The sequence below is a fragment of the Arachis duranensis genome, chromosome 10 (assembly GCF_000817695.3).
Source record: "Arachis duranensis cultivar V14167 chromosome 10, aradu.V14167.gnm2.J7QH, whole genome shotgun sequence".
Taxonomy (NCBI): Eukaryota; Viridiplantae; Streptophyta; class Magnoliopsida; order Fabales; family Fabaceae; genus Arachis; species Arachis duranensis.
The window spans coordinates 57,092,117-57,103,798 of record NC_029781.3 but is presented as its reverse complement, the minus strand read 5'-3'; the positions used below and the strand labels follow the sequence as shown (position 1 = coordinate 57,103,798).

General features: G+C 41.5%; 1 protein-coding gene across 1 annotated transcript; it reads left to right on the top strand.

Moving 5' to 3' along the window:
* The first annotated feature begins 9,417 nt into the window (after window positions 1-9,417).
* On the top strand, window positions 9,418-9,906 carry LOC107469687 (uncharacterized). Its single transcript, XM_016089066.1, has one exon. It carries the CDS (start codon window positions 9,418-9,420, stop codon window positions 9,904-9,906), a length of 489 nt encoding a protein of 162 aa, XP_015944552.1.
* Window positions 9,907-11,682: the final 1,776 nt, after the last annotated feature.

Here is an 11,682-nt window from a genome sequence, read left to right as displayed (position 1 = left end):
TGATTACTGTATAACTAGCAGCCTTGACCACGAAGATGGAGAGTAATCAAGTTTCAGCTATTCAAGCTCAAACCCCTCAACAAGAAGGAGATGCACCAGAAGTTGAATGTGAATGGGAGAAAGCTAACTATGTAAACAATTCTAGACCACCATATGATCCCAATATCAAGACATACAATCCAGGTTGGAAGAACCACCCAAATTTTGGGTGCAAGAACCAACAAAGCCACAACCAAGATCACAACAAACCTTACCCATCCAACCAATACAACACTCACAACCCTAACCATCAATCAAGTAACAATAGACCCTACCACAACTCACAAAACACATCATACCACTCTACCCAGCAAACACACAATAACCACCATTAAGACACAACAACTTCACCCATGCAACCATGTGAGATCAATAGTAACTTTGAAAGAGTAGAGGCTGCAATAGCACAACTATCATCACAGCTTACAGGAGCCATCTCCACCATCTTCGAGAGACATACACAGGCTGAAAGAAAGATAGACGCCAATCAAGAAGAATATAGATCAAACCTAAAGAATCAAGGCGCAGCAATCTCAAAGCTGGAAGCACAAGTGGGGATCTTTTCCAAACAAATCCCAATGCTCACACATAAATTTCCCAGTGATACCATGGCCAACCCAAGAGTAGAGTGTAAAGCCATCACACTTAGAAGCGGAAAGGTTGTAGAAGAAGCAACCCGAGCCAGAATAACCATGAAGAAGAGGCTACAGAGAAGCATCAAAACAATAATAAAGAAAAGGTCCCTGCCCCATCCGCACCAAAGACAGTCTTAAAGCCTTATGTGCCCAAGGCACCATATCATCAGAGGCTGAGGAAAGATGGGAAGGATAGCCAGTTTTCTAGGTTCTTAGAGATCTTCAACAAGCTCCAAATCAACATACCATTTGCTGAAGCATTGGAGTAAATGCCGCTTTATGCCAAATTTCTAAAGGAGCTTATGACAAGAAAAAGAAATTGGGCAGAAAAAGAGACCATAGTGCTAACTGAGGAGTGTAGTACCATCATACAAAAGAAGCTTCCCCAAAAAATGAAAGGCCCAGGGAGTTTCTAAATCCCTTGCATCATAGGGGATATCAATATTGAGAAAGCCTTGTGTGATCTGGGAGCTAGCATCAACCTCATGTCCCTAACCATGATGAGGAGGATGAAGATTGAGGAAGCCAAGCCAACAAGAATGGCACTTTAATTGGCTGACAGAACATTCAAATTTTCACATGGGGTAGTGGAGGACTTGCTGGTGAAGGTGGGGGAATTCATTTTTCCAGCTGACTTTGTTGTGCTGGACATGGAAGAGGAGGCAAACACCTTAATCATCCTAGGAAGACCATTCCTAGCTACTGCTGGAGCTATCATTGATGTGCAAAAAGGGGAACTAGTCTTGAGATTGCATGAAGAAAAGATGGTCTTCAATGTCTTTAAGGCAATGAGCTACCCCAAGGAACCCGTAGGAGAATACATGATGGTGGACAGTATAAAACAGATAGTTCAAGGGGTATTGTTAGAGAAATTATAAGAAGGAACTATAGAGTTAGAGCAACCAATATCAAGTGAAGAGCTACCACAAAGAGCCATGAAGAATTCAATCATGCTGAACCATAAGGACAACAAGGTAGTAGAGGCACCAAAACTAGAGCTAAAGACCTTACCACCAAGTTTGAAATATGCATATTTGGGTGATGGCAACACTTACCCAGTAATCATCAATTCAAGCTTGAGTAAGGAGCAAGAGGAGGAGCTTATCCAAGTACTGAAACAACACAAAGATGCCATAGGGTGGACACTTGCAGACTTAAAAGGAATTAGTCCTTCAATGTGCATGCACAAGATCCTACTTGAAGAAGGTGCTAAGCCCTCAAGACAACAACAAAGAAGGCTGAATCCAACCATGAATGAAGTGGTCCATAAAGAGGTGTTGAAGTTGTGGCAAGCAGAGGTGATTTATCCCATCTCAGATAGCCCTTGGGTGAGCCCTGTGCAAGTAGTCCCTAAGAAAGGAGTGGTCACTGTTGTGCCAAATGAGAAGAATGAATTGATACCAACAAGAACAGTGACTGGTTGGTGCATGTGTATTGACTACAGAAAGCTTAATGAAGCCACCAGAAAGGATCATTTTCCCTTACCTTTCATGGATCAGATGCTTGAAAGATTGGCCGGACATGAATACTATTGCTTCCTAGATGGTTATTCGGGTTACAACCAAATAGTTGCAGATCCCAATGACCAAGAGAAAACTTCATTTACTTGTCCATATGGTGTTTTTGCTTATAGGAGAATGCCCTTTGGATTGTGCAATGCACCTGCAACATTCCAAAGGTGCATGCTCTCCATCTTCTCAAACATGATTGAGAAGTTCATAGAGGTGTTTATGGATGACTTCTCTGTGTTTAGGGATTCATATTCTGAGTGCGTATGTCATCTTGCCATGGTGTTAAGGAGATGCCAAGAAACCAACCTGATTTTAAACTAGGAGAAGTGCCACTTTATGGTAACTGAAGGGGTGGTTCTTGGTCATAAGATCTCTAAAAGTGGCATAGAAGTGGACAGGGCGAAGGTGGAAGTAATTGAGAAGTTGCCTCTACCTTGCAATGTCAAGGCAATTAGATGCTTTTTAGAACATGCTAGGTTCTATAGGAGGTTTATTAAAGATTTTTCAAAGATTGCCAAACCCCTTAGCAACCTACTTGTCTCAAATACCCCCTTTGTCTTTGATAAAGAGTGCATGATAGCTTTTGATGAACTTAAAAATAGACTTTCCTCTGCACCTATTATAGCACCACCTAGCTGGGACTTACCCTTTGAATTAATGTGTGATGCATCTGACTTTGCTATCGATGCTGTACTGGGACAAAGGAAAGACAAGCTAGTGCATGTTATTTACTATGCTAGCAAGGTTCTTAATTAGAATCAAAGGAACTACACAACTACAGAGAAGGAACTTCTAGCCATAGTTTTTGTTTTTGATAAGTTTAGATCATATCTTATTGGCTCTAAAGTAATTGTATTCACTGATCATGCAGCACTCAAGTACTTGCTTACCAAATAGGAATCCAAGCCCAGACTCATAAGATGGATCCTGCTACTCCAAGAGTTTGACATTGAAATTAAAGATAGGAGTGGAGCAGAGAACAAAGTAGCTGGCCATCTCTCAAGGATTCCACAAGAAGAAGAAGAGGCGCACCAATTTACAGTGAATGAGAGCTTCCCTGATGAGCAGTTGATGATGATTGATAAACCGCTATTTTATGATTCATATTGTGTTTAATTGCGTGGTTTTATCAAGTCTTATCCCACTTATTCATATGATTTGCATGTATTCACAATTCCTTCCTAAAAATATTCTATGATTGAAAACTTGCTTCCTAAAGACCTTTTAGTTGTATATTTTTATTTTCCTTCATACCATTCGATGCCGTGATTTATGTTTTAAGTGTTTCAAACTTCATAGTGCAAGGATGGCATAAGGAATGAAGAGGAAGCATGCAAAAGTGGAAGGAACACAAGGAATTGAGGAGATGACCAGCGAGAAGTCACGCGGTCGCGTGAGCGAAATGGAAGAAATCACAGTGACGCGCTCGCGTGCCTGACGCGACCGCGCGGATTGGAAGCTGCACGAACGACGCGAATACTTGGACGACGCACACGCGTGGTACGAGAAACGCTGAGTGACACGAACGCGTGGACGACGCGGCCGCGTGACGTGCACGATCTGCAAAATTACAGAAGTCGCTGGCATAGTTTCTGGGCCGCATTTCAACCTAGTTTTTGGCCCAGAAACACAGATTAGAGCAAGGGAACATGCAGAGACAAAAAGAGGAATTCATTTCGCACAATCTCAAGTTTTTAGATCTGATTTTACTCCTCCCCTAGGTTTCTCTTTTTGACATTCATAAAATAGGATTTGAAGATTTTTGGCTTTAGCTTTTGAGAAGAGTCAACCTCTGGTACTGGTTATTATAGTCTGTTATTTACTTTTTATTTACTCTTCCATATTCTCAATTTTTCTAGAGTTGACATTGGATTATTTTCATAGTTTATTAATACAAAACTATTTTTACTTTTAATTAATCTCTTTCATTATTATTTATTATGTCTTCTCTTATTTCTCCCATTGATTTTGTGAAGTCTACAATTATGATGATGGAGTAGTCCCCCAACTTGATTGGGAGTTGATTAAAAAGAAAACCTTGAGTTAGAATACTCAAGAGTTCAATTGTAATTGGTTCATTATTGGTTGGCTTGTTAGTCACTAACTCTAATCCTTCCCAAGGGAGAGGATTAGGACTTGTGAATAGAAGTTGACTTTTAATTTGACTTTCCTTCATTCGTTGAGGGTTAACTAAATATAAATAATGACTAATTATTAATTGCTCTTGATAAAATTCTAACAAGGATATAAGTTCCAATTAATCTTCTCCCGGTCAAGATTTTATTTAAATCATATAAATTCTCTAATTTAATTTTCTGTCCATCAAATTCAAAACCCCTTTTGAAAACCTCTGATTGATAAAATAGCTCATCTTCCTGCAACTCGTTGGGAGACGACCTGGGACTCATACTCCCAGCATTTTATTTCTAAAATTTGTGACAACCCTTTTTCTAAATTGATAAGTGGATTTTCGCCGGTTAAGAACTGTACTCGCAACGCCATTTCTCTAATTAATTCTTAATCTACCAATTTCTGCTCACGTCAATGATCCAAGAAGCCCCTTAGTTTGCAGACATAGCCAACTTCAAGTCTATTGGGGAACTACCAACCAACATCAACAAACACATAAGGAGAAAGATAATCAATGATCGTAAACACTACATCTGGGATGAGCCCTATTTGTTCAAAAGGTGTGCTGATGGAATCTTGAGAAGGTGCATTCCCCATGAGGAAGGACAAGAGGTGCTTTGGCAATGTCATGGATCTGCATATGGAGGCCATTTTAGTGGGAAAAAACCGTAGCCAAGGTGCTATAATGTGGGTTCTACTGGCCAACCATTTTCAAGGATGCAAAGAAATTGGTGTCAAGATGTGATGAATGCCAAAGAGCTGGGAACCTACCCAAGAAAAACGAGATGCCACAATAATTTATACTGGAACTTGAACTATTTGACATATGGGGGATTGACTTCATGGATCCATTCCCCTCCTTATACGCAAATAAGTACATTCTACTAGGAATCACAGGCAGAAACAAAGTCAGTCAAGAGCTGTTGCAGAGGTATCCTCTAGCAAAGAGACTGCTGCTATAACTCAGAGCTTATGTGAAATGACCAACATACTAAAGCATATGCAACTAAGTCAACAACAAGCTCAACAAGTTCAGCCTTCTCCACCATAGCACAGCCAACAGTTGGTTCCACAAAGAGTATGCGGGATCTGTGCCGATTACAGTCATTATAATGATGAGTGTTTGCAACTCCAATAGGAAGACCACACTGTGGCAGCCACCCACAACTTTTATGACCGCCCCAATCAAGGGTACAATCAAGGTGGCGGCTACAACCATGGATGGCAGGATAACCCCAACCAGGGCTGGAGAGATAATTCTAACCAGGGTTGGAGGGACAATCATAATAGAGGAGGCAGAGATAACAATGGAAACCAGAGGTGGAATAATAATAACAACTTCAGGCAGCAGAATCAGAATCAGGCCTACAGAGCACCTCATCTAAGGCAGCCTCAAGCATCTCAGCAGATCCCTCAGATCACTTATCCCTCTTCATCTTCTAATGACGAGTTACTACAATCTATTGATCGGAGACAGCAGGCCATGGAAAACAACCTTACTTCTACTCTAAATGGTCTGAACTCTACCTTGCAAGCCCTTGTCTCATAGATTGGATCGCTGAATAACTCTAACAACCAGTCTTCAAGCTCTGGTGGACTCCCCTCTCAACCATTACCCAACCCCAAGGGTGGCATCAATGCCATTACCCTGAGATCTGGAACCACACTGCAAGAGAGGAATCCAGAGGAATCAAGCCCATCAGAACACGCCCCAGCTGCGGACACAGTTAAGATACAGGATGTTGAAGAAGAAGATAAAGCACAAGGCGTGGCTGAAGCAGAAGCAGCCCAACCAAGGAGTGCAGAACCTCAGCAAGCTGAAGCTATAAAAGATGCCACTCCCATTCCATTTCCACACCTTGCTAAGAAGCCCAGAAAACAGATGGAACTTGATCCCAAAATGGTAGAGATCTTCAAAAAGGTTGAGGTAACTGTTCCCCTTTTTGATATTATTCAGCAAGTACCTAAATATGCAAAGTTTCTAAAAGAGTTGTGCATACATAAAGATAAAATTAATGAATTAGAAACTATTCCTTTAGGTAGTTCTATATATCCTTTAATGGGAAATATACCTGAAAAATGTAGTGATCCAGGCCCATGCATGGTTAACTGTACCATTGGAGGTGTGATATTTTTTGACTGTATGTGTGATTTAGGAGCATGCGTGAGTATTATGCCCTTGTCTATATATAATGCTTTAAGGCTCCCTCCCTTAAAAAGGTCGGTAGCTCGTTTTGTGTTAGCAGATAAAAGCATTATGACAGTGGTTGTAATTGCTGAAGATGTACTAGTGAGCATTAAAAGGCTCACATTTCCCATTGATTTTTATATCCTGGAGATGCCCCAAAATGACTCAGGGAGACCTTCGTCAATCCTGCTTGGTAGACCATTTTTGAAGACTTCAAAATTCAAGCTGCATGCCTTTTTGGGTACCTATTCCTTTGAGGTAGATGGCAGAATAGTGAGCTTCAATCTAGATGAAGCTATGAAGCATCCCCCAGAAGATCACTCCATATTCTAATGTGACATCATTGATGAAATTATAGCTTTAACCCACCAGGAAGAAATGGAAGAGAGTCACCTGGAGCAAGATCCAAGTGTGTGGACACCCTCTGAAAATACTAAAAATTCATCACCATTTTCACCAGCCCCAGAAAATCCAGAACCAAACCATGAGTGGAAAATGGAACTAAAGACCCTTCCTCCACACCTCAAGTATGCGTATCTTGAGGACAAGCAGAAGTTTCCAATTATCATTGCAAAGGAACTCACTTCCCAACAAGAAGAACAACTGCTTAGTGTATTGAGGACGCATAAGAAAGTAATTGGATGGAGCTTGGCAGATATAGTAGGCATCAGCCCTCAAGTTTATGAACATAGAATATTCTTAGAAGAAGGAGCAAAGCTTGTCCATCAACCTCAGAGAAGATTAAATCCCACCATCTTAGAAGTTATCAAGAAGGAAGTAACCAGACTACTTGAAGCAGATATCATTTACCCCATTTCAGATAGCGAATGGGTCAGCCCAGTACAAGTGGTGCCCAAGAAGTCTGGAGTCACACTAATAAGAAATGAGCAAGGAGAACTTCTGACAACCAGAGTGCAGAACGCATGGAGAGTTTGCATTGATTACAGGCGTCTCAACCAAGCTACTCGCAAGGATCATTATCCCTTTCCATTCATTGATCAGATGCTTCATCGCCTGTCAGGTAAATCTCACTACTGCTTTCTAGACAGTTATACAGGTTATTTTCAAATCCATATAGCTCCTGAAGATCAGGAAAAGACTACTTTCATGTCCTTTTGGGACTTATGCTTACAAAAGAATGCCCTTTGGCTTGTGCAATGCACCAGCTACTTTCCAAAGGTGTATGATCAGTCTTTTCTCTGATCTCATTGAGACCTGTATGGAAGTTTTTATGGATGACTTTAGCGTTTATGGTGATTCATTTAACCTTTGGTTGGATAGTTTGTCTAAAGTATTGGACATGTGTGTTAGTTCAAACCTTGTTTTAAATTTTGAAAAGTGTCATTTTATGGTAAAACAAGGTATTGTTCTAGGACATGTTGTTTCTGATACTGGTATCTCTGTAGACCCAGCAAAGGTGGATGTTATTTCTAGTTTACCTTATCCCTCCTCTATGAGGGAAGTCTGTTCGTTCCTTGGCCATGCAGGTTTTTACAGGAGATTCATTATGGACTTCAGTAAGGTAGCACTACCCTTATCCAGACTATTGCAGAAAGACATTGAGTTCGAGTTTAGTGAGGATTGCAAACAAGCATTTGATAAGCTAAAGACCGCCTTGACTCAAGCTCCAATTGTGAGAGGACCAGACTGGAGTCAACCATTTGAAATCATCTGTGACACCTCCAATCATGCAGTAGGAGCAGCACTGGCCCAACATGAAGGTAACGACCCTTTTGTAATTGCTTATGCATCTAAGACTTTAGATGCTGCTCAATCTAATTACACTACTACTGAAAAAGAGTTTCTAGCTATCGTTTTTGCTCTGGATAAATTCCGAGCCTACTTACTTGGTACTAATATAGTAGTGTACTCAGACCATGCAGCTCTAAAATATTTATTAGCTAAAAAGGAGTCTAAACCAAGGCTAATACGTTGGATGCTACTGCTACAAGAATTTGATCTGGAAATTAAAGATAGGAGTGGTAACTAAAATTTAGAGGCTGACCACTTCAGTCGCCTTGAGCACATTAAAGATGACTCCATTCCTATCAATGATAATTTCCCATTTGATAGCTTATAAGCAGTATCTGATGTAGCCCCTTGGTATGCACCTGTAGCTAATTATCTAGTTAGCCATACTTTTCCTCCCAATTTTACTAAGCATCAGAGAGACAAGCTGAAAAGCGAGTCCAAATACTATGTATGGGATGACCCATATCTGTGGAGGTGTGGTGCTGACCAGGTAATTAGATGGTGTGTACCCCAATCATAATTCCAGTCTATTTTAGAGGCCTGCCACTCATCTGAGAATGGAGGACATTTTGGGCCTCAATGAACTGCTAGAAAAGTTTTAGACTGCGGATTTTGGTGGCCTACTCTTTTTAAAGATGCTGCTGACCTTTGTAAATCTTGTCCTCCATGCCAAAGGTTTGGTAATATATCCAGAGGGATGAAATGCCTCAACAAATTATGCTTTTCTGTGAAATTTTTGATGTTTGGGGCATTGACTTTATGGTTCCATTTCTAAATTCTAATGGCTACCTTTTTATACTGTTAGTTGTAGATTATGTTTCTAAATGGGTGGAAGCAATTTCTACCCGTACTGATGATGCTAACACTGTTGTTTCCTTTGTTAGAAACCATATTATTTGTCGCTTTGGATCACCACGAGCAATCGTGAGCGATCAAGGCCCACTTTTGTAACAGGAGACTAACATGTTTACTAAAGAGGCATGGGATAATTCATAAAGTATCAACAGCCTATCACCCCCAGACTAATGGGCAAGCAAAGGTGTCTAACAGAGAGATAAAGCACATACTGCAAAAGATAGTCAAGCCTCATAGAAAGAACTGGAGCACCAGGCTCCAAGACGCGCTTTGGGCATATCAGACAACATACAAGACACCGATTGGGATGAGTCTTTTCCGCTTGGTTTATGGTAAGGCCTGTCATTTCCCAGTTGAGTTGGAGCACAAAGCCTTCTGGGCAGTAAAGGAGTGCAACATGGACTATGAGAGACTCGGAGCTGAACGGAAGTTGCAACTGCAAGATTTAGAGAGCCTTCGCCTACAAGCTTATGAAAACTCCAGGCTGTATAAAGAGAAGGTGAAGGCTGTGCATGACAAGAGCATTAAGAGAAGAGAATTCCAACCTGTGGACTTAATCCTACTTTACAACTCCAGAATGCGACTCATGCTAGGCAAGCTGAGATCCAGATGTGATGGTCCCTATCGAGTAGAGAAGATGGAACCATACGGAGTCTTTCACTTGAGCCATCCTACAAGCTCTGAACTTATCAAGGTCAACGGGCATCGGTTGAAGTTATTCCATGGTGAAAAGATGGCGAAAAACCAGGAACTAGAGATCTTCCTCTTAGAAGATCCGCCTACAGCAGAAGACTGAGCTAGTGGAGCGTCCAACTTAAGGACGTTAAAGCAAAGTGCTAGGTGGGAAACAACCCACCATGGTATGATCGTTCCTCCCCTCTCCTTATCTTCCCTTGCCAATAACTCTTCTCAGTACTGATGCCTATCTTTTGCATCTCAACCACATATTACATATTGCATTTAAAAAAAGGGGTTACGGCATGCGACGCTCCAGCGTCGCTGACGTGCTCGTGTCATTGTGCCTTCGAAGCATTAATGAAAAGGAGCAGAGAGTTGCACAGGTATGTGGCTGGAGGCATGCCCCTAGCACCATTTGACCCACGCGTCCGCGTGGGTGACGCGATCGCATCATTCGTAACAAGGCCTCCCCACGCGTCCGCGTCAACCACGTGAACGCGTGGCTCTGCACTTCGACATAAAAGGGTGTATGGCAGTGAGTTGCGCTGGAGCTGGGCTACACTTGTGCTAGTTACACAAGCCCTGCCACGCGAACGCATGCCCCACGTGTCCGCACCGTTCTCTCAATCTGGCCATCCACGCGATCGCGTCAACCACGCGACCGTGTCACTCTGGAATTTGACAAAAACATGTTTCATACAGAGAGTTGTGCGAGCGCAAAGCTACCCTCGCGCCCCTAGCGCAAATCATGTTACGCGTCTGCGTCATTTCCTTCAAGGGCCATCGCGACCGCGTGCACCACGCGTCCACGTTGCTTGTGCCGCCCAACTCATTCAAATCTGCCAAATTGTCTTATCTCCCTAACGGAAGATATCTCAGGCCACCACTAGCCACTACCAGCAAGTCAGCAGAACATGCTGTAGACATTCCACCTTCTACTAGTCAGCTGCTACATCAAATACTGGAGAGGTTGGACCGGCAAGCCCAGAAAGCGAAGCTACAAGAGCGCCGCAACCACTACCGATTCAAATACCTCAAGGAGCTACTCACAGGCAACCACAGACCTGACGAGGACCCAGGCACTCCGGACTCCACTTTCTTTACCAGTACAGGGAGCCATGATGGTCCCGACTGTGGAGATACTGCCACCAGCCCACCCTTGTTCTTGACAGATGGCACCGAGGATGGTGCAATGCCTTAAGTGTGGAGAGGTCGGTCAGTACCTGATTTCCGGAGGTAATTCTTTCCCCCTAACACCAAACTTTTTTCTTTAGAATAGGATAGATTGCATAGTAGTAGGTTAATTGCATGCATGTTCTATCTGATTGAAAAGATAATAAGTTTGTTTTAAGACCATATATTTTTTGAAAATTTCACTAATTTAAATCAAAATAATTATGTTAAATTTGTTTGAAGTTAAAATTGGAACATGATTTTTGAGCTAAGAGAACACACAACCCATGAGACTTTAAGCCTAAATACATGGTTATACTGTTTAACCGTAAACATTTTTATTTCTTGTGTGTTTACTTCTCTATGATTGTAATCTGAATTTTATTTTATCCTATATGTCCAATGTTAATGTGTTATGTGCATGCATATGATTGAGGCCATTGTTTGTTTAGCTCACGTATCCCATATAAGCATCCCTTTTAATTACCTTTGTTAACCACTTTGAGCCGTTTTTAATCCCATTTGTTCTATATTTTACCACATTACTAGCCTTAAGCAGAAAAATAATTGAAAATCCCAATTGAATCTTTGGTTAGCTTAAGATAGAATTTGTGTGTTAACTGAGTATGGGAAAATTGTGGGAATAAAGGGTAATAGGAGAATATGTCATGATAAAATAAAGGGAATTTGGGTACCTATTCATGTGAAACCATAAAAGAAA

Excerpts from the sequence above, each read along its gene's own strand:
- LOC107469687 (XM_016089066.1), top strand. The coding sequence starts at position 9,418 with ATGAGTCTTTTCCGCTTGGTTTATGGTAAGGCCTGTCATTTCCCAGTT.